Source organism: Corythoichthys intestinalis, chromosome 4 (genome assembly GCF_030265065.1).
Source record: "Corythoichthys intestinalis isolate RoL2023-P3 chromosome 4, ASM3026506v1, whole genome shotgun sequence".
Classification (NCBI taxonomy): domain Eukaryota; kingdom Metazoa; phylum Chordata; class Actinopteri; order Syngnathiformes; family Syngnathidae; genus Corythoichthys; species Corythoichthys intestinalis.
The window spans coordinates 53,126,599-53,150,465 of record NC_080398.1 but is presented as its reverse complement, the minus strand read 5'-3'; the positions used below and the strand labels follow the sequence as shown (position 1 = coordinate 53,150,465).

At 39.2% G+C, this 23,867-nt stretch overlaps 1 protein-coding gene across 6 annotated transcripts in view; it reads right to left on the bottom strand.

The window, feature by feature from the left end:
* Nucleotides 1–1,419: 1,419 nt before the first annotated feature.
* Nucleotides 1,420–23,867, bottom strand: part of usp45 (ubiquitin specific peptidase 45) — a 64,613-nt gene continuing 42,165 nt past the window's right edge. For 2 of the 6 annotated variants that reach the window (XM_057833929.1, XM_057833933.1), the window contains 9 exons: nucleotides 10,900–10,987; nucleotides 9,109–9,190; nucleotides 8,620–8,711; nucleotides 8,444–8,500; nucleotides 8,180–8,299; nucleotides 7,053–7,683; nucleotides 6,436–6,533; nucleotides 6,219–6,305; nucleotides 1,420–6,088 (listed from right to left, as the gene is read on the bottom strand). In XM_057833929.1, coding sequence (XP_057689912.1) covers nucleotides 5,774–6,088; nucleotides 6,219–6,305; nucleotides 6,436–6,533; nucleotides 7,053–7,683; nucleotides 8,180–8,299; nucleotides 8,444–8,500; nucleotides 8,620–8,711; nucleotides 9,109–9,190; nucleotides 10,900–10,987 — 1,570 coding nt within the window. In that variant the 3' untranslated portion in view covers nucleotides 1,420–5,773. The remainder of the gene's footprint in view (nucleotides 6,089–6,218; nucleotides 6,306–6,435; nucleotides 6,534–7,052; nucleotides 7,684–8,179; nucleotides 8,300–8,443; nucleotides 8,501–8,619; nucleotides 8,712–9,108; nucleotides 9,191–10,899; nucleotides 10,988–23,867) is intronic. The other 4 variants (XM_057833931.1, XM_057833932.1, XM_057833930.1 and 1 more) reach the window with 4 other exon arrangements.

Genomic DNA, 23,867 nt, shown 5'->3' with positions numbered 1-23,867 from the left:
TTAATTGCAGATTACAGCACATGGATGTGTTAGTGCCTATTGCTTGATTCCAACTCTTAATGTGTCAGCATGTTGCCACGTTGATGTATAATATATAAATTGCATTCCACGTCCAGAGACTTAACTTCTGTAACTGGGGGTCGGACCGCCAAGGCCCCTGCCTTTGGCTGCCGCCCAACTCCCTACACACCCGACCCCTTTGGCCCCTCCCTCAGGTGGAGAGCCCATGAGAAGGGGGACCCACGTTGCCTGTGCCCGGCAGGTCCCCACGGGTATATGCCCGGCCACCAGACGCTCACCTTCGAGCTCCACCCCCAAGCATGGCTCCAGAGGGAGGCCCCCGGTAACCCGCGTCCGGGCAAGGGGAACCTGGATCCATTCATTTTTTTCATTATAAGGGGTCTTCTGAGGAGCCAGTTGTGGTGGCTCGGGCATCTGGTTCGGAGGCCTCCTGGACGCCTCCATGGAGAGGTGTTTCGAGCATGTCCCACCGGCAAGAGGCCCCGGGGATGACCCAGGACATGTCGGAGAGACTATGTCTCTCGGCTGGCCTGGGAATGCCGTGGGATCCCGCCGGAGGAGCTGGTTGAAGTGGCTGGGGAGAGGGAAGTCTGGCCTTCCCTGCTAAATTTGCTGCCCCAGCGACCCAACCCCGGATTGTGGTGTTGATGTGTGTATATGATGTGTTAAAAGCAAATTGCAAGGCAATATATAGAGCTTTACATGAAGGGATCTATTTTGGAAACGTGAGATGTGACATCAAACTGGGTGGGGCTGGCAGTGAGGATGGCATGGGGTGAGAGCAGCGAAGTTTAACCTGCACTGCTGGATGACATTGATGAGCCCTGGAGCACCAATCCGTTTGTTTCTTACAACTGTCTCAAAGGGGGTGGGGAGCATTTTTTGTTAACTGAGATTAACTCATGTCTAATGCATCAGCAGCTTGTCCCTGAGCCAAAGGCCATGCCAGCCACCCCCATGTTTTAAAAATAGCCAAACACATTTCAAAAAAATTTGCTTTTTCATTGTTGGCAGCTTGACAATCTGTTCTAACGTTCCAGCAGCGTGACTTGTGTGTCACAGTTTGTAGTAGCAAGAGGATGCACAAGGCAATGTTTGTAGACATTGCCCTTTTCCTGATTCCACACCCACCTCCTCTTCACCAGCTCTCGACATGTTCTTGAGCAGTGCTGCTTTGCACCTGTCAGGCCACATCAGCAGGCAAGATGGCTTGAATGCGGCACCATGAGATACACACTGACAGTAAAGAACATTTGTTGCCACAATTTCAGAGAAAAAACAGAATGACAACTCCAACATCTAAACAAAACATTGCTTTTGTTAATCTCTGCTTTTCACTTTTCACTCAGAATATTGTGGATAAAACAGACACGCTTTCATAAATATTCAGTACACAAATTTATTTATTTAATTTATTTATGGTGGTTTGTATTCATGGTTTCAACATATACCATGTGTGCAATATTTTAAAATGAAAGTATCCTAGCTAGACGAAGCGAACATTGGCATCGTCTAATTCTGCATGCCATTAGCACCATAACCTTGCATTTTTTAAATATACAGTATATATGTATATAACACTATACTATACATTATACTAGTACAGTTGTATTGTACTATTACAAACTACGATTTACAGTACATGAATGTCACATTCATTCATCAGAGTATTTACAACCCCAATTCAAATGAAGTTGGGACATTGTGTTAAACATAAAAACAGAAGACAAAGATTTACAAATCATGTTCCACCTATTTTTAACTGGTTACACAACAAAGGCAAAATATTTAATTGTCAAAATGATAGTTTGTTTTTAGCAAATAAACAAAAGTATTTGATAGTTGCAACACGTTCCAAAACATCGGAGAGAGGGTCATGTTTACCACTGTGTTACTCCATTTTCTTTTAGCAATATTTAATAAATATTTAGGACTGAGGACACTTATTGTTGAAGCTTTTTAGTTGGAATGCTTTCCCATTCTTGCTTGATATACATCTTCAGCTGTTCAACAGTCCTTGGTCTCTATCATCGTAGTTTATGCTTCATAATGTGTCACACATTTTTAATGGTAGACAGGTCTGGACTGCAGGCTGGCCAGTATAGTACCTGCACTCTTTTACGACAATGGCACATTGTTGTAACACGTGCAAAATGTAGTTTGGCATCGTCTGACTGAAATTAGCTGAGGCCTCCATGAAAAAGATGTTGCTTGGATGGCAGCATGTTAGAAAACCTACAGTGCACATCATTAATGAGTACAGCCTCTATGGAAAGTAAGATTTTAATGAATATCTAAATACAAGAACAGTTTTTACAATTTTAACATAACTGAGTTTTATGCAATACATGCTTGACTCATACCATGAATAGGTTGTCGAAACAACACAACCTAGAACCATACCTAGAACACAGAGCTAACAATTTTATGACAATTGGCTGGTGCAAATGAATAAACTGCAAACAAAAGCTGCCATATCAAATATTTTGAATGACCTTCTTGACTTTTGACTTTGACATCAGCATGTTTTTGAGGCATTAAATGAACACATTTCTGACAAGCTTTTGAACTTTACGTACATAACAGTCTGAATGGTTCTTTTCCTCTTTGGACACGACATCTACAATTTCCAAAACAATTTGAAATGTGGACTTGTCAGATACCCAATCATGCTATCCACCTGTTCTCAAATACCCGTTTAACTTTTGGGACTTTCAAACATGTATTTGATGAGCATTCCTCAACTTTCTCAGTCTTTGTTGCCACCTGTCCCATCTTTTTTTGGACCACGTTGCAGCCATAAAATTCTAAGTTAATGACTATTTGCAAAAACCATAAAATTTATCAATTTGAACAATGTATTACTTTGTAGTGTATTAAATATATCGTAAATTGACCATGAATTGCATATCATTCTATTTTTTTTTTTTTTTTTTTAACGTATTAAACATTCCAGCTTCATTGGATTGGGGTTGCATTTCTGTGCATGTTCCTAATGCTCATGTTTAATGACAAGGCACTGAATCAGTGTAATCTATTTTTAAATGGAAAAATTCCCGATCTCTTTATTTTGATGACAACCAACACGTTTTTGGCAAATTTTTAAATCTATACAACAAAAATAACACAATATAGGATTTAAAAAGTCATTCGATTATGCTAGAATATGTAATAGATAAATTAGAGCGTTAACCCCCTGCATGCATAGTAAACTTTTTTTTTGACTAGAGCTTTTCATTGCTATGATCTTTGTGAATCCTTATCAATAGGAGCATTTTAGAGTTATTAAGTGTCCAGCTTTTGCCAACACTAAAACAGTAGCGCTCAAATACTGTACATTCAGTGCAAATTGAGTTTGCAACAAAATACTTTAATTAGAGGAATATCTTTGAGGCAGATTAACACATTGTATTTGTTTGGTTTTCTGTTCTGACTTCACCTTTGGCAAATGTGATTTATAGATACAGGTCCATTCTTATGTGAGTTAAAATTCATGATTGAATTTGAAAATTGTATCAAGTATTTTGATGTTAGTTTGACATTAGTTTGGGTATTAGTTGACAATGAACAAAGCTTAACATATATTTTTCTATGACTTATATTTGATTGTAAAGTCTCCCAAATGAAACTATTGGAGTCATTAGTGAGCACAACATGATTTTCTGAGATTACCGGTACATTCATCTGTAGATTATCTCTAACAGTTGGTGCACGCAAGATGAACAAAGTACCATTATTTTACACGAGCTACACATTTCCACACGATGTTTCTAATATGCTCTGGCAATAGTTAATTATATAATTGGGTCAGAGTCATCACTAATAGTAATTTGAAATAAAAAAAAACATTCTAATGGTTATGTGTCAAAAGAGTGTGAGGTTTTACTTAATAAAAACCCAGAGCTAATCTGAAGGTAAAATAATGTTGAAGCGTTATTCTAAAGGGTGGGCAAACCAGTCCTTGAGGCCGCAGTAGGTCCTGGTTTTTGTTCCAACTGTCCAGCACAAACAGTTTAACCAACAGGGTTTCAGTAGAACTACCTGCCTGCAATGAATTGATTGCACTTGTAAAACACCAGACTGGTGAAAAAGTGACCACTTAGGCTATGTCTACACCTTGCAGGGTTTTATTTTTTATTGTTTTAAAACGAGGCTACTGCGCTAATACAGCCTAAAAAAAATAATTACGACTACACCAGGACATTTTTAAGAAAAAAAAAGCTTCTACAGCCAACCACATTAATCCGTTAAGTACATTCATAACAATGCTCGAAAAATAATTGTCCATAATACCCCCATGCTTCGCATGTGTTCTTCAATATGAAGCACTTCAAGAGATTGTAAATAAATGGAAGCAAAAAGCACCTGTCTAATAATTAGATCTAAACCCACTGCAATGGTATCCATGTTTACACCAAATGTAAACATTGTGACGTAGCAAGAAAGTTTGTCGCAGTCAGTGTCGTTTCCACGGTTAAATCTTAGGTTATCAGTGTCCACATCATGACGCAGAATGTGCACATCTTCACTTTGGACTGAGTTTTTTAGAACTGTCGTTTTCAATGCCCAAAATCTGAGTGTGGATGATAGGCCAAACCATAGAAACAGTTTTGCCAAATACCCTGCTACGTGTAGACCTAGCCATAATGTTTTTGAACAAAAACCTGCACCCACTTTGTGGAATAGTTTGCCCATGTCTGCTCGAGTTCAAGCACATATTGTATTAGATTTAAATTAGATTAGATTTAAACTCATGTCCTGGATGAGATTTTTCAGCTCATATCAGTTCTTCATAAAAGAGCAGATAAGCCTGAGAGAGCAGAACTCTGGACTCTGGTACCATTTGGACCGTAGTATCACTGACGTAAAACCACTGGCCCTGAGAACTGCTGCTGGAGTCCTTTTCACCTGAAAGACACATGAACATATTGTGGCAATACACTATATACAACATGTACACATACAGCATATGGATTTTTAGTGCACATAGGCCTGCATGAAGTATTTGCTATATACTGGGAGTCCTTGAGTTGTGAACAAGTTCTGTTTCTATGCTGGCCATGTAACCTATTTTTCGCTCAATACGGATTACATCGTAAAGGTCTAAATTTAAGTCAATATACTAAGAATAAAAAAATCTAAAATACATTAAAATAAAAGAAATAAGATGCTGTACTTCCCGTTACTGCTGAGAGGTAGATTCACACTTAAAGGTTTTCAATGGTTTATGTGCAACCGAAAGCATGGCACACGACTACTGTGATGCCAACAAAATAAAAACCAAAACAGCCTTGTTGCTTCTTCCACCCCACCCTCTCTCACTCCAGTCAAGACACGTTTAAGGACAGCCCAGACAACCCAACACTACAATCTAAAGCATACACACAGCCAAATTCGTTACATTATTGTTTTTATTTTTATGTTATTTTTTTATGTATGTTTGGAGGTTTTGTGGACTTCGACTGTTGGCAAAGTAAGGTCTGTGTCAACACAAAACTGATTGTGGCGACGAGCAAGGAGTCTCCTGCTATGGTTTAACTTTGGTCTGAACGCAGCAAGTCTGTACTGATGTTAGTTCGTGTCTCTCATTTCTCTGTTTTTATTATGTTAAGCTTTGTTTCCATGGTAATTGCTGTTCTTTTGGACCCAGATTTCTACTTTGGGGCCATAATGAGGGAAAAAAAGGAGTGTAAAAAAGGAAAAAGGCACAAATTCTCCCGGCGTACAAACACAGAAAAGCACTATGCACTAGCTAAGCAATGGCGCTGCGGAGTAAATGGCGGACGAGGCACGAAAGTCGTAAAGTCGAAACGTCATAGATCGGGGACATCGTAACCTGAGGAGTCCCTGCATGTGGACCAAAGTTTAAAAGGTAAATTGCTTTCATTCTGTAGAGGTTTGAAAAGGGTGCAGAACCCTGACCTGAGAAGTTCCTGTTTTGTTCCGTTTTCCTCTGGGGAGCGCGGACTTTTACATATGCAGTATAGTGGCCACCACGCATTGAGCCACTATGCTCCACAATCCCATACAGGCTGTAAAGGACATGGCTATCATGTGCCAAGTTCTGCTAAAGTGGAGGAAATACAATTACCAAAAAGGAAAACAAGGGGGGAAATAGTTCAATACTTCCAACAACAGTACAATAAAGAACAGTAAAACTACAGTAAAGTACAGCTAATGTTTATGAACACTTCTACCTTGCATGATGCTGAACAAAATGGGGCCAGATCTAAGATCAAAGGAAAGTCGACATGGCGATTCACCTTTCGTAGATTCATTCCGGCCTTTAAAGACAAAGTACCGGTAGCACCAGACAAATATAAGCCACTCAGACCACAATGTTAAAATGTCCACACCTTTATATATTAGATGTGTGAAAAATAACAATAAAAAAAAAAAAAAAAAAAGACAAACCTGGTGGAAGCGTTTCAGATGTAAAGTGATTACAGGAGGAAGTGAGGAAATGAGCATTTGTTTCCTCGCACTGGTGTAGATCTTCTCTACCTTTTTATCTACAACAGCAACGCAAAAATAAAGCAATGTGCAAATTTAAAATAAAGATGCTTTCAGCATAGGTAACATTAAAAGTATGTCTCCTTCTCAAATTTGTTTTGGTAGTTTCCCCACTTAAATCTTTAACATTGTCAGATAAAAATATCGTAAAGATAAAGATAACCCAAATAATAACGTCAACTGTTATTTTTTTTCATTCTGACTGTCCCAGGAACTGTTGTGTTAACTGTAACTGATGTTTCACATTTACATTACAAATTTAGATGAGGATCAGAAAGTATAACTTGTCTCTAATTGATAAAATAATCACTTAAATAACACAATTTATGTTTGCTTGGGTCATTGTCATCTGATATTAACATTAATTTTTATAGTCTTAAATTTGATCTCAAAGTGCATAAAATAATAATTCATAATTTGAGCAAGGGGCAAATACTTAATCACAGCACTGTATTTGCCTGACAACAGAAGTATTTGCAAAGAAACCACTGTAGAAAGTGTGAAAGATTTTGGCCCACCAGCTGAGCTGCTCTTGCGCATCTTCTTTTGTCTGCGTTCAGTGCAGCTCTCACAAAGCAACTTGTTGTTGCCCATCAGTAGTTCCACAGAGGTAAACTGGTGAAGGCATGACTGGATGGAGCACTCCTTGGAGCTGGGATTATAACTTTGAGAGAGTGCCTGGAATGCCCCCTGGTGGTATTGATGGTGGACATTATCTTGCAATTTGGCATCCTCTGACTCTTCAAGAGAGCATCGTGAAGGGGTGGAGCTGTCCTCTGAACTGAGGCCCAGGCTGACCTTTGACAGACAGCTTACTAGCGGCTCTACACGTTGCATAGAAGGAGGTGATGTTGAGGCAGAAACAGATACAACAGATGAATTGACAGTGGGTGTGGAGTGAGACTGGAAATGACTGGAGCAAGAGGTCTGCGGTGCCCACTCGCTTTCTGAAGCCTCACTGTCAGCATCGTTACTGCTGTCCTGAGGAGCAGAGCCTCTCTCGCTGCAATCTGAGAGGCTTCCGCGATTGGGCATCTTGTGAGCAGAGACACATCGGGCCGTTCCACTTTCAATTTCTTCGGGTTGTTCAATACTGCACCATGGCACCTTTCCATCTGCAGAGCTGGAAGACCTCCTGCTATATTGTTTCTGAAGGAAAATAAAAAAATAGTTGACCATTGCACTAAACACTAGCAGATTTTGAAAATGTATGAATTCTTAATTAAATTATTTTTTCCCTAAATCTGTGGTGTTTTCTTCAAAACTGAGATGGTACTGTATTTATAATTCAAAGAGACGGGGAGAAAAATTTAAAGCTTCAAACTTTCCATCTTTCCCTGTAGCTACATCAATTTTACCCAAGTCATAAAAGGCCACATGGGAATATTTTAGGTGAGCATTAGGAGAGTATTAGGTTATATCTTGGAGTGAGTGAGTGAGTGAGTGAGTGAGTGAGTGAGTGAGTGAGTGAGTGAGTGAGTGAGTGAGTGAGTGAGTGAGTGAGTGAGTGAGTGAGTGAAAAACATAAAAGAAAGGAAGAAAGATAGACAACACAGATATGTAGGCAGCCACTAACACAATATCTCTGCCATCCTTCATATTTCAATGTTTATAGTTAAAGACAACTATAGTAGCTGTGACCCACCTGCCCACTCATCTTCCTGGTGTTTCTGTTAGCTGTGTTTACAGTAGAAAGGACTGTCGTGTTGGTATGCTGCTCACAACTTCCTTTTGCTGGCCTGACAATATTAGATGGCTTTGATACCTGTGGAATCAGCATGTATCAGTTGGCACGCATCAAAACACATCACAGTGGATCATTGGCACAAGCAAAATTATTTATTTATAAACCTAAGTATGTAGTTATTAATAATAAAAATGCTATTCTATAAACCTTTCATCATCTTACCCGTTCTTCTATTATGGGTAAAGAGATGTCAATGAAAGCTTCCCTGACTGTTGAGATCTGAAGGACAAATCAGTATGCCACAGTGAAAAAAATGCAGCACAACAAAAGTCATGATTTATTAAGTTATTAATGTTGTCCAACTGGTAGATAAATCACATTTGCCAACCCACACTTACATGTTCACATTCTTCACACATAATTGTGTTGGTGAGCTCTCCTACAAAGATGCGGTCAATGAAGTTCATCTTTACGCCTTCCTTCCCATATGCTGGTAAGGTGAAAAAATGTTCAATTCATTTAACACTACGAGGATACGATTCAATTAGTTAAACCTGCCATCAGAAATCCAAATTCTACCAAAAATATTTCAGGCTGTCATTATTACGCCATTGTTTTAGCTCATCTCACACTGAAAAAAATAACTGGTAGATTTTTTCGATTAAATCATTGTAACAATTTGCACTTACTTTTATTAAGTTCAGTTCACGAGCAGTAAAATTTACTTAATAAAAGTAAGTGCAAATTGTTACAATGATTTTATCAAGTAAATCCAGTAGTTATTTTTTTCAGTGTAAAATGTGAACTGTTTAGTAATGGTATTTCCTTAAACGGCCACAAGATGGGACTATGGTTGTTAGGCAGATGAAAAATTCAGGATAAAGAACCTTTGACTTGGCGCCTGGTTTCCTCATTTGCAGTCTTCTCCGTGGGATTATTGAAAGCCTTGAGGATTCCAGATTTCACCCTCTGGAAAGCAAATTTAGACACATTTTTTCCCCCACATTTCTTGGCGAATTTAAATAGAAAAATTGTAATCCAGCCGTATTGGCAGATACCTTTTGTTTCTTTCATTCTTTTAATTACTACACCCATTACAAAAATATATTCAGATTGACAGTTGTATTTATTATAAACATCATTAGTGAAATAATTATTGTCCTTGTCCTAAACTGTTAAGATGGGGTTCTTTTTAGGTTGTCTTCATTATCTGTGCGTGTGGGAGGGTGTGTGTGCGTGCAGGCGTGTGTGTACAGTTTTAAGAAGGGTCCTCTGATTAAAGGTGACATGGTCAGCGAGTTGTTGGTAAGAGAGCTGTGAAGAGGCACAGCCACAGTAAAGCACCAATCAATACATAATTGGCCATGGTCTGTGTCTGTATTTGTGACCAGTCACCCCCATTGTCCCGGGACCCACACACTGGACTGGATATTTGGGTCAAAAAGCCTTGTTAATCCTAGTCCAGCCAGTCTCTCATCCCACTCAGTCAGCACAGTAAAATGAAGCTGAAGCTCTCCTAATTAATTACCAGTAGCCCCCACCCTTCCTCTCCAATGTAACAGCATGTACGGTCCCACATTGGGAAGGAAAGGGGTTATGAGGGGGGTCGTAAGGGTTGCTGGTGCAAGGGTGCAGGAGTGGAAACAAAACTGAAGATGGGGTGAAGAAGGACAGTACATGCCCTGAGAGAGTAATAACTACCATCTCAGTTAATTGCTGATAATTGACTGGGACCAGATTAGCATATTTAGATCTCTGATACTAATAGCCAATGAACACAAACACTTAGGGCCTCTAAAAGGATGGACACACCCATTTCCCATTCTTCTCATGCTTAGCTACACACTAGGAAGTATGCATGAATACTGTACGTCAATGTTTTTGTAAAATATTACAAATGTTAAGTAAATGCAAAATTCAAAAGGAAACGAATTATTGATTTTTCAGGCCTGGCAGAACTTTAGTTGAATTTTGTTCTCTTTCTAGTAAAACATTTTACTCCTCACGTGTGGTCGTTTTCATTTAAAACACAGAAGATTAGCCTTTATGCCACTACTTATGAACACGCCTGGTTGATTAAATTCATTTGATTACATGAATAAAGGCTGTGCCTCATCCTCTATGCTTCCTTGATTAAATTGGAAAATGGCTGATGAGTGTGTTTGTAGGGAGGGGGTGATGGGTGACCCTCAAGCACAATGGGGCAGCCCCGGAGTTCATTCAGCAGCTGTGGGTTTCCCAAGATCACACAATGATGTTGGTTATACCACTTGCAAGTCCCAGAAGTGGCACAACTGTCAATGTTCACAAGTTTGAATGGGAGCCGAGACTGTGAAGCCTGGGGCTGACCACTAAACACACCCGTTAACTTCCCCTGCTAGGTTCACGTAACCACTGGTGGGGCAACTGGGAACATCTCTGACTTCCAAAAGGAGGCCGTGGGTTTGCTAATTGCTTTGTGAAGGGTTGGGGGTGGAGGCACGCCACAGGCATACGCGCACCACGAAAACTTCAGATTAAGGCTCACGTTAACAATATTGTAAAATGTGGGACTGGTAAATTAATGTATATATTTAAAACAAGAACCATTAATAATTGAAGATGGTAATGCTACAGACAGGAGTAAATGTTAATCTGATATTGTACAGCAAGAAAATGATAACGGAATAATAACTCACTTTAGTTTCCTCTACTCGAATGGAGTTCAGCAAATAGTGAAGAAGCTCTTGGCTGTCCTGTTGTTGATACCCTTTAAAACGTGAAGCCCTAGTCAAGAAAGAGAATTTGTCATCGTAGCAAAAATATTTGTGCACAAAAAAACAACGCAACACTGCATTGACACGTCCAGTGAACTAATGTATCGTTATCCTTAGCTGTTAGTAATTTAAACGATTAAAGAAAACGAAAAAATAAACATATTAGCGCATTGTTTTTGCCTGCTAGTGCATGAAGCCATCTGTTTACCTCTCTACCTGCTTGTCTGTGGAACAACTCATGTTTGAGGATATATGTTATTATAATTTTTTAATTGTTTTTATTTTACTTGAAGCCACAAAGGATTCCCAATTCCATCTTGAACAGACCAAAAGATGAGCAATTCTTGATTTCATAACATCGGCTTGAACAGACCGGCTCAGAATCTTTATGTATGAACATCTACCAGTAACCATCAATATTTTCTGTAAAAAAGATGTTAAATAACAATATTGGTACACAATTTAGAACGACTTGAGAAAATCAATAGAATATGGGACACCAACAGCATTTAAGGTACTTTATTTAGGGAACTTAACTCAGGGAACAATACAAAATGATGAGTACCATGTTAAAGTGTTGCTGGCAGCAAGTAAAAAAAGCAATCACAAGACTGTCGTATAAAGTGGATCAGCTAAATGAGGAACATTGGCTATGTAGAGAGGCTATTTGTAATGGAGAGAATTACATATACATAGATTAAGCATACAAGAAATGCAATTTGAAGACTGATGGGAGAAATGGACGTTCTGCACAGCAAATGTGGAAATTGAGGGACAGGCCTTGATTATGTAACCAAATTGCTTTTGTTTGTTTCTTGGATAAGACACTGTGTGTAAATGAGTTATGTTGATGGAAAACTAAACGAAAAAACAATTTATAAGAAATTATGTTAAAAATGTTATAATATACAACCACTGTAATATGTTTAATTCATTTAATAAGCATATTGAAGTGTTTTTTTCCCCTTGTTTGATGATCATTCAAACTAAGCATTAATTCCTATGTGCATGTTTTTACGCCCGTCCTCTGGCTGTCCACATTGAACAGATGTGAAGACAGATGTCAGTTGCAGATGGGAGGCAAAGGACAGAGCCACATCAACCTGTTGGGCCAAAGTAGCCACATAACTACAGGACAGGTTGGATTCATATGCACAACACAAAGTGAGAAGTAACATTTTTGGTTTAAGAGCCCTACAAGCCAAGTGCCAGGCTAGTTTGTTAAATCATCTGTGAAAGGTCAACTTATTCCAGAAGCCTTTTAATACAAAATCCTTATAATACAGTACCGGTTCTTAATTGATGGTCAACAACCTGTCTTCAGTACAGGTCACAGGCAGGAGGTCTAGTGGTGCCCTAAAACTGCCTCCTCCCTTAAATATTGACTCAATATTGTTCCACATTTGTGCATTCAAAAGTGATGAGCTGGTGGAGGGGTGAACGTTGTGGAGAGCACATGTGTAAATAATAGAAAAGACATAAGAACTAACAACAGGGCAATGGAATGTCCACCTCTTGTAGATTAACTACTCCCGAGAGCATAGTCAGATATAGGGGGGAAAAAATAAATAAAATGGATGGAAATATAAAAGTTCAAAATTGGTATGAATTAGTGGGAAAAAGGAGGTCTGGAAGCTCGTCCCAGTGGAGGGAAGCAGAAGGGCCCTGTAGCGTTGCTCTCAATCTGGCCAATGCAAACAGCTGCGGTGCTAACACAATTAATAGCCGGATGAGTTAGTACCAGACACAAGGCCACACAAGCTCATGCCACGAACACACACGTATGAGCACCACAATGCACCAGTAAACAAATTAAATAATGAACAATTCCTGCATTTACTTACATTAGGACTAGGGCTGTCAAAGTTATCGCGTTAACGCGCGGTAATTAATTTTTTAAATTAATCACGTTAAAATATTTGACGCAATTAATGCACATGTCCCGCTCAGACAGTATTCTGCCTTTTGGTAAGTTTTACAGCAAGGCTTTTTGTGCTGTCTAACAGCGAACTCTTGTGGTCGCTTTGCGACATGGTTTATTGTTTTCTTGCCAGTTCAATATGGCTGCACGACGTTTCGGGCTGACGCCTACGTTGTAATGTTGTGCTTATAAGATCCTTGGACAAGATTTGTCCGTAAGTATGGTTGTTGTAAAGAATGTACATATTATGTTAGTAAGCGAAATGTTATATTTTTTGTGTGAGACACTTTTTGTTTATGTTTAGTGAACCTGTATAGCGTGCTAAGCTAACGTTGTTGCTAATGCAATGCTTGTGTACTTTTTTTTGTAGTTTTACGACGGTCTAAAGAGGACAATGGTTTGAGGCCATTTTATTAATAAATCAGATCAAAAAGGAAGAAGTCTGATTATTAAGGTGTCGTTCACTAGCTGTCTAGCTTTGGAAAAAGTAGATGCTTCGGAGTGAGGACAGCATAGACAGATTTAAATGACAGTAGAGTGAAATGCCCACTACAGTCCTTATGTACCGTATGTTGAATTTATATATCCATCTTGTGTCTTATCTTTCCATTCCAACAATTTATTTTACAGAATATACATATGATTTACAGAAAAATATGGCATATTTTATAGATGGTTTGAATTGCGATTAATTGTGATTAATTACAATTAATTAATTTTTAAGCTGTAATTAACTCGATTAAAAATTTTAATCGTTTGACAGCCCTAATTAAGACACGAACACTTGATCATTTACAGTATAGTCTACAATCTATGCATAGAGCAAATACAAAACAGATATGACAATTGCATTGTATTGTCTGAAATGAGTAGGAAACAGCTTTTTTTCTGGCACTCTTTAGATGATTTCAGGCCCAAATATGACTCTCTGCCACATCCCAAAAACATAAATGTTCAACTAATTGAGGATTTGATATTGGCTTTCGGTGTGAATGTAGAGTTGTCTGTCTACACTGCTGGCCAAAAGTATTGGCAACCCTGAAATTCTGTCAGATAATGCTCAATTTCTCCCTGAAAATGATTGCAATTACAAATGCTTTGGTAGTAATGTCTTCATTTATTTTGCTTGCGATGAAAAAACAAAAGAGAATGACAAAAAAATTAGTCATGATCATTTTACACTAAACACAAAAAATGGGATGGACAAAAGTATTGGCACCCTCAGCCTAATACTTGTTAGCACAACCTTTCGACGAAATAACTGAACAACTGCTTCCGGTATCCATCAATGAGTTTCTTACAATGCCCTGCTGGAATTCTAGACAATTCTTCTTTGGCCAACTCCTCCAGATCTCTTAGATTTGAAGGGTGCCTTCTCCAAACTGCCATTTTCAGATCTCTCCACAGGTGTTCTCTGGGATTCAGGCCTGGACTCATTGCTGGCCACTTTAAGTCTCAAGTCCTTTCTCTCAAGCCATTTTCTAGTATTTGTTTTTTATGTGTGTTTTAGGTCATTGTCCGGCTGGAAGACCCATAACCTCTGAGGGAGACCCAGCTTTCTCAAACTGGGCCCTACATTATGCTGCAAAATTTGTTGGTAGTCTACAGACTTCATGATGCCACGCACACGGACAAGCAGTCCAGTGCCAGAGGCAGCAAAGCAACCCCAAAACATCAGGGAACCTCCGACATGTTTGACTGTGTTCTTTTCTTTGAAGGCCTCGTTTTTTTTCCCTGTAAACTCTATGTTGAAGCTCTACTTTTGTCTCATCTGACCAGAGAACATTCTTCCAAAACGTTTTTGGCTACCTCAGGTAAGTTTAGGCAAACTCCAGCCATGCTTTTTTGTGTCTCTGGGTCTTCCTGGGTATCCTACCATAAAATACCCTTTCATTCAGACGCCGGCTGATAGAACGGGTTGACAATGTTGTACCATCGCACTGCAGGACAGCTTGAACTTGTTTGGATGTTAGTCGAGGTTTTTTATCCACCATCCACACAGTCTTTCGTTGAAATCTCACGTCAATTTTTCTTTTCCGTCTACATCTAGGGAGGTTAGCCACAGTGCCATGGGATTTACACTTATTGATGACACTGCGCACGGTAGACACAGGAACATTCAGGTCTTTGGAGATGGACTTGCAGCCTTGAGATAGCCCATGTTTCCTCACAATTTTGAAGCCCTTTGAGACAACGTTGTTGTGATCCAGGGCTATACAAATAAAATTGAATTGAATTGAATTGAATTTTTTTTCTCAAGTCCTCAGACAGAGTTTTGGTCTGCCATCTGGACGCAAGGATACAGGACAGAGGTTGTGTCAACTTTAATCCATCTTAACTGGCTGCAAGTGTGATTTAGTTATTGCCGCCACTTGTTATGTGTCACAGGTAAGTAACAGGCGCTGTTAATTACACAAATTAGAGAAGCATCACATGATTTTTTTTCAAAGGGTGTCAATACTTTTGTCCGGCCAAGTTTTGTGTAAAATGATAACGATTAATTTTTTTTTTTCCATTCTCTTTTGTGTTCCTAAATTGCAAGCAAAATAAATGAAGGTATTAAGTATTTGTAAATGCAATCATTTTCTGGGAGAAATTGAGCATTATCTGACAGAATTGCAGGGGTGCCAATACTTTTGGCCAGCAGTGTATGTTGCCAACTTGAAAGTTAAGTATGAAAAATTCTATTTGACTCAAGTGTAATTTACAGTATACTATGTACTGTACATTTGCTGGATTTCTTTCATGTACATTTAGAGGCATGACTATGACAAAAAAGAGAGCTCAATCGACAGCTTAGATGACATTTTTGACCATGCCTTAAATCCTTAGCAAAAGCACACAAGCCAATTTTTGTTCCAAACAACTGAATATCATTCAAATTAAATCTGAAAGATGTCCTATCTCATGTGAAGAGACACATGTCTAACCCGCCTCATGTTGTTTGTACTGTATGGTGTGTGTGCATGTTTGGGATTGTGTGTATGTGTCACAGCAATAGATAGAATTCATTGTCACTCTTGGATCTTTCCATCAGGGATATACAACTTCTCATAAAGGTTTCCAAACTATTTTTCAAAGATGTGGATATGCTGACATTTACACAAAAGTAAATAAAAAGGAAAGAAAGTGGTCTTCTATTTTTCATCTAACAGCATTATGAGCACAGTCACCATTGTAAAATTTTAATCAATCCAAGAAGCAAGTGAAGATGAATGTTCTTTGGTGACGTTATTGTCCATCTTGTGCATTAGACATACAGTACACAAAGTGCACATGCAGCAAGTGTAGTTTATATTCAACTTCAAAAACAATTTAAAATAACAAATGAAACAAAAGATTTTTTTTTTTTTCTTGGATTAAAATATTTGAAGCTTAATTTTTTTCCCCTTATCTTCCGCAGCTTATGTATTTAAAATAGATGGTGTCGTTACCCATCTGTAATGTCTTCGCTGTTGATGCGATGCAAAGAATCACCTTAGAACTACCTAAACTTAATAAATATTAAATTATGGGCTAATATTCCAGATTATGTACCATCAAGACAGAAGGTATGCTGGTGGAATGTTCTTGTTTGTGTATTGCATTCTTTATCCTGGCGTTACAGTATAATGACAAGTTGGTGGCATCATGATGAAAAGTTTGAAAGCGCTCCCGAAAAAAGCTTGTGTGAATTAGAGCAGGGCGGTAAACCGAAAATTTACCGTCACCGAAATTCTTAACGATGACCGACGTAATTTTGACCATGTCGGTAAATTCGGTAAATTAATAAAACAAGAAAATATAGTCTTTTCATCCCGCTTTGATTCTGTGTTGTCCGTCTATGTTCATTCCCCTTTAAGAAACCGTCCATGGGCTTACGTAGGGAGTCACGTGATCATCAAGGAGCCAATCAAACAAAAGCCCAGTAAGCTAACGCTAGCAGCTAACGCTACAAGCAAAACGTGATGGAGTGTGGCTTAAGGGAGGTTCACCAAACTTTTAACCGACATTTAGTAGACTCTTGGTGGCATCCAGACGGGCTTTCACCCGCTGTCCTCCCTGCTGTTCTCACAATTTCCGGAGATGGTGCTTTCAGTGCTTTCTACTGGTAGCCAGGCTAACGCTAGCTAGCGGCTAACGCTACAAATGAACGTGATGTAGTCGGATAGCGGCTCTAACTTGTCGAAACGGCTGAACTTAATGAGTGGATTGGGCACGGACTGCATCTAGCAATTACTATGTGGCATTATTTTGTATCTGTCTGTGTGTGATTCCTCTGATAGCTTTTGTGATGGTAAAGCATTCAGCTTAAAGTACAATCCAACGGCGAAACTTATAATGACCGAGAAATGGCCCCAGCTATTTTTCTGTATGTGCTTATTTCTGTGTCATTATTGCTATCATAAAATCTTAAGCGTTTCATTTGAAGAAGATCAATATAGCTTTAATGTGTGTGTGTCTCTCTCTGTTTGTTTGGGGTTTCATTTGTGCGTGCATTTATTAAAAAATGCACTGGGGGGACCCTGAAACCATAATGTAAACACTTGTATTTAATAATTATGTCACAGCAGCCATTAACAAGTTGTCTTTTTGAAGTGTACTGTTCAAGCTGCAAGTCATTTGTGTTACAATGACATGTTTGCACAGGCATATTGATTTTGATAATGTACATTGTTCAAGTCATACACGCTGTTATAAATGTTCATACTTGAATTCTTATTGCTTACATTACATTTTTATAAACTTAATGTTTAGACTGCATGTACAATTGTTAAATACAGTATATGAAATTGAATGCTGGTAAATAAATCAAGAAACAGTTAATCTGTATTTCATGCATTGATTCAGATTTTCAAATTATATAACAGTACGCTTGGGCGAATTTATCGTCATTTATCGTTATCGAGATAAATCTGCTCAATTTATCGTGATACATGTTTAAGGCCATATCACCCAGCCCTAGTGTGAATGCAAAAGACACCTGTCCACAATCTCAGTCAGTCACACTCGAAACTCCACTATGGCCAAGACCAAAGAGCTGTCGCAGGACACCGGAGACAAAATTGTAGACCTGCACCAGGCTGGGAAGACTGAATCTGCAATAGGTAAAAGGCTTGGTGTAAAGAAATCAACTGTGGGAGCAATTATTAGAAAATGGAAGACATACAAGACCACTGATAATCTCCCTCGATCTGGGGCTCCATGCAAGATCTCACCCCGTGGCGTCAAAATGATAAGAACGGTGAGCAAAAATCCAAGAACCACACAGGGGGACCTAGTGAATGACCCACAGAGAGCTGGGACCACAGTAACAAAGGCTACTATCAGTACCACAATGCGCCGCCAGGGACTCAAATCCTGCACTGCCAGACGTGTCCCCCTGCTGAAGCAAGTACATGTCCAGACCCGTCTGTGGTTCGCTAGAGAGCATTTGGATGATCCAGAAGAGGACTGGGAGAATGTGTTATAGTCAGATGAAACCAAATACATCTTTTTGGTAGAAACACAGGTTCTTGTGTTTGGAGGAGAAAGAATACTGAATTGAAGAACACCATACCCACTGTGAAGCATGGGGGTGGAAACATCATGCTTTGGGGCTGTTTTTCTGCAAAGGGACCAGGAAGACTGATCCGTGTAAAGGAAAGAATGAATGGGACCATGTATCGAGAGATTTTGAGTGAAAATCTCCTTCCATCAGCAAGGGCATTGAAGATGAGACGTGGCTGAGTCTTTTAGCATTAAACATTATCCCAAACACACAGCCAGGGCAACAAAGGAGTGGCTTCGTAAGAAGCATTCCAAGGTCCTGGAGTGGCCTAACCAGTCTCCAGATCTCAACCCCATAGAAAATCTGTGGAGGGAATTGAAAGTCCGTGTTGCCCAACGACAGCCCCAAAACATCACTGCTCTAGAGGAGATCTGCATGGAGGAATGGGCCAAAATACTAGCAACGGTGTGTGAAAAGCTTTTGAAGAGTTACAGCAGTGGTCTCCAAACTATTCCACATAGAGCCGCAATGGGTGCAGGATTTCACTCCAACAAAACAAGACCACACTTTTTCACCAATCTGGTGTTTTATACGTGTAATCAGTTGATTGCAGTCAGGTGCTGCTTGTTTCTGTAGAAACCACATTGGTTAAAAGGTCTGTGCTTGATCGGTATGAACAAAAACCAGGACCCACAGCAGCCCTCGAGGACCGGTTTGGAGACGCCTGAGTTACAGAAAACGTTTGGCCTCCGTTATTGCCAACAAAGGGTACATAACAAAGTATTGAGATGAACTTTTGGTATTGACCAAATACTTATTTTCCACAATGATTTGCAAATAAATTCTTTAAAAATCAAACAATGTGATTTTCTGTTTTTTTCCCCACATTCTGTCTCTCATGGTTGAGGTTTACCCATGTTGACAATTACAGGCCTCTCTGATATTTTCAAGTGGGAGAACTTGCACAATTAGTGGTTGACTAAATTTATATTTGGCCCACTGTATATGTGATATTGCGCATGGAATTTGTTTACATTTTTAAATCGGGATAAAATATTGCTTTCTCAACCCAAACGCCCCAAACTGATAAGAAGACAACTGTATCGATTTAGCCAACTTAATCAGAACAAAACAGATGTACCATAGGTGTGAAAGCACTCTACAATAGATCACAGACCTGCGGTCTGCGGCAGTCATTTGGTTGAAGTTGACACACAAGTGGCTTTTCTTTTAGAGATCGATCACATTTTTTACTTTTATTTGTATATCCATAAATGTGGCAGCGTAGAAATGAACACTAAGGGTTAACACAATACCTTACATTTCAAATGCATGCGACTGGAATAGATTAACCCAGCCCATTAGTTACATTTGATTGCATACAGGTGGTTGCAATTCTTACTGTCTGAATGCACATTGGCTGCATGAGTGCTGTGGGCTGAAATGGTACCAGGTGAGGTTGCTACGTGGGCGCACACAAATGAACAAATGCCCACGCTCCTGCTTGATGAAAGCTAGGTACCAGAATAAATGTCAAAGCCGCACCAGAGATGTACCTAGTCACCCAGCATCAAATCCTGGTCACCCACCTGCACAATAGAGAAATACCAAACTACTGCAATGTATCATGCTTAAACAAGAATCCAGCCCAGGCAACAGTCCCACAATATCAAAACAAAATCTTCAAACTGGTAGAGCTGCCCAACATCAGATAATATGACCTTGCATTGGTATGGTACTCTTTACATGTGATGTATTCTGTACACATATTAAACAATGTATGTAAATCTGTTCAAAGCCTTGCTTTTACAATAGTATGACTGCTGCTATGTCCAGAGTTTGTACTGTATGTCCGAGCAAAATCCTTATCAAAACAAACTATCATCTGTTATGTGGAGGACCAAATGGGACTAAAGATGCATCGATACCGATACCAGTATCGGCGGGGGGGGGGGGGGGGGGGGGGGGCAATCGAGCCCAAAATGGTGGTATCGGTGAGTACCAACAAAGAGGGCGCAGATATCATTTACTGGTCCAGTGTTATAACACTTGACCGGAGCCTTTTTTTTACATGACGTTCACTATGCTCTCTGTTGCGTGATGACACGTGATCACTTTGCATGCTAAGCAGCTAATGCTATTGGCCTGCACCAGACCAATGAGAGCGGGCAAATAGCCGGTCTCAACCAATGCCAGGGCAGCTTTTTCATATGTAGGAAAAACAAACTACGAGAGGAAAATGTCGGCGGTCTGGAAATATTTCAGTGTATAATCTCCGTCTAGTACAATGGCTGCATGCAAGATTTGCGGCCTGGGAGTTTCGAGAGGTGGAGTTAAATTGGCCAATTTCAATACCTCGAACCTGGTAAAACATTTGAAGACGAAATGTAAATGAACACAAAGAGATTGGGGCTACAACAGCAGCAACTGCTACTAAAAGAAAGGGGCTTCACCGGAGCAACAAACCCTGGTCAGCTCACTTCGTCTACTTTATTTTATTGTCTTTTACTTAAAGAAGTGCCGCAGTAATTTGAGACCTGTTTCAAAATTACAGTTGCCACCTTTCAGAAATAGAAATAAGGGACACCCCCAAAACTCCTAAAACGCATAGAAATGTATCTATTTATATATATTCCGTATTGGTTCAATACAGAACATAACTTTTAATTCCCAATTAGGAACGATTCCTTATTTCAAAGGACGGGTGCCAAGCCTATTCAAAAGTGCTGTTGAAGTAAGCAAAGTAAGCTAAGCTAAGTGGCTAAGTGTGTGTTGCTGCTGGTGCACAGAGAGGGAGGCCAATAGAGAGACAGAATGCTGTGGTCAATTATTATTACTTATAATTTCATGAAAGTTGCACTGCTTGGCCATTGAGAGGCAAAACTCAGGGTTAAAAAAAGTTGATTCATTATACATTCATTGTATTTTTACTTTCCTACTGTTGGCCTAGTATTATACATGTTTTAATTTAACAAATTTATTGCTATTTTGGCCTTTGTGCGCCAAAGGTTTATTTAACTATTGTCACCCATACCAGGTATGCAATAAAAAGTTTTACTGGATTCACTTTGTGTTTATATATATTATGTATACACATTTATAAATTTCAAACAAAGTGGTATCGGTATCGGCTGATACTGCACAGCCAGGTATCAGTATCGGGGCCAAAAATGGTATCGGTGCAACACTAAATGGGAAAGAATGAAATATATAAATACATCTTTAAATAAATACTTAAATGTGGCATTAATTAATTAAAATGGGGAAAAAATAAAAGTTATTAAATGTGTCATTAAAATGAAAATTGAAATGAAGATTAAAATTTCTATTAAAATTAAAATAGATTAAAATAAAGATTCAATTTTAAATTAAAAATTAAATTGTCGGCAATTTATATTTTAATAGTAATTGTAACTAAGAGATGCTAGAATGATGATGATAACAACACTATTGCTACAACAAATAATAATAATACCGTAATTTTTGGACCATAAGGCGCACCGGACTATAAGCCGCCACCCACCAAATTTGACACGAAAACGGCATTAGTTCATTGATAAGCCGCACTGGTCTATAAGCCGCAGCTGTCCTCACTGTATTATGGGATATTTACACCAAAAAATATTAACCAGTAACACTTTATTTGACATCATCACACTGTCATAACACCAAATGAACCACCATGAAGCTTTGAACCAATTGGCTGCAAAGCTTGATTGTTACAAGAAGCTTCATTTGGCCATCACTGCTCAGTTGGGGGAGACTGTCAACTTCAGCTGCCACCAGCTATCAACACTGCTGTCGTGCAACATGCCTCCTAGCATGCAGTGCAACGCTACAGTAAATAATGGATATCGTTGTGTGTCGTCCGGCAAATTTTTTCACTTTTGAATAGATGTAAAAGATCTGAGCTGGACATAATTTGCCGGATGACACTTAATGTCATTTGTCATAAGCATTCATTAATGCCTATGATAGTGTTGTGTCATAATTATGTCAGACTTATGTTAGTATTATGACACCGCTAGGGATGGGAATCGAAATCCGATTCCAATTCAGAACCGGTTCCGAGTGTTTCGAGGCCTCGACATCACAATGAAAAAGTCTTAACGATCCCTTTAACGATCCCTAAAGACGCGTATTGCGTCGTGACGTGTCTTGTTGTCCAGACGCATCAAACTAGCATGGCGCCAAGAACCACTCGCTCCAAAGTTTGGCTACACTTCACCAGGAAAAAGGGTGAAAATAAAAGTTTACGATAGTTTAGCACGAGCGTTGCCGCCGTAAACATAACAATGACGTAGGTTCGAACGCTCGAAAGTGTGTCTTCACTTCACGAGGAAAAATTACAACAAAGCGACTTGCAGTCATTGCGAGATGGAAATAACTGCATCGGGAGGGAATAGACTGCACTGTCCTCACTGAGACGCTAAGGCTCAGTCCTGGCTATACAGCTAGCTAAACTCCCAAATGACGATGCAGAAGACGTTAGTATAATTTGCTGACTTTATTCAACCATCACTTGAAACTAAAAATAGAAATGAAACAAATCAATTTCGTCCCCAATAACAAACAGGTTCGCATCAACGTAAATCAGCGATGATTAGCTGCTAACACAGTCATAACAAACAGTTAGCATGCGTTCGCTAGCATCAGCACATCGTTTAAACCACTACACAACTGGATTTAAGTGTCCGATCGCGAGTGGAAACACACAACAACAACACCGAAGATGATACATACAGGCGTTGGCTCTGTGGATATCTTACAAACATTAACAAAGAACGTAGGCTCGTGGCAGTGTTTCCCTTTCTCACTAACTCACTCACTGGCTTGGATGCGGCATTTCTTCTTCTTCGCGCTCTTCTTCGCGTGAGGAAGCGCAAGGGTGCCACCACTTGAGCGTGAAAGCGCCATAAAAACTAAAAGGCATGCATTTCAATATACTGGTAAATAAAAACAGGGGTCCCCAAACTACGGCCCGCGGCTCCATATTTGGTCCGGCCCCCTGAACAATTCCAGAGAGCATTTTGAATTTTTTTTTTTTTTTTTTTTTCTCCCTCAGTAGTGCTATTTATTTCCTGGCCTTTTTCAGTGAATAACTCAGAGAGGTTTATTTGGTTATTATCTATTTAATCAATAGTGCTATTATTATTTATTATTATTATATTATAAAATTATTTTTATTTTATTTACTTTTGTTCCGTGAAGAATTCACAGAGGGTTATTTGATTGTGGCTTTCTGAAAAACAATATTTTTTTTACATTTCGCACTCCTGCAATCGTCACACTTTTTCTGTTACAAACTGACTCATCAGAGAAGGGAAAAGTTATTTGGCCCTCACAGGAAAAAGTTTGGGGACATTGCCAAAGGCAGAACAACGACCTATATGCCAAAATATACCAATATTTTTTATTTCTATTAGAAAAATGTTTCAGTAAAATGTTACACATTCTTGTGCATTTGCCACTTATTGCCACAGTTAACATTGAGGCTTT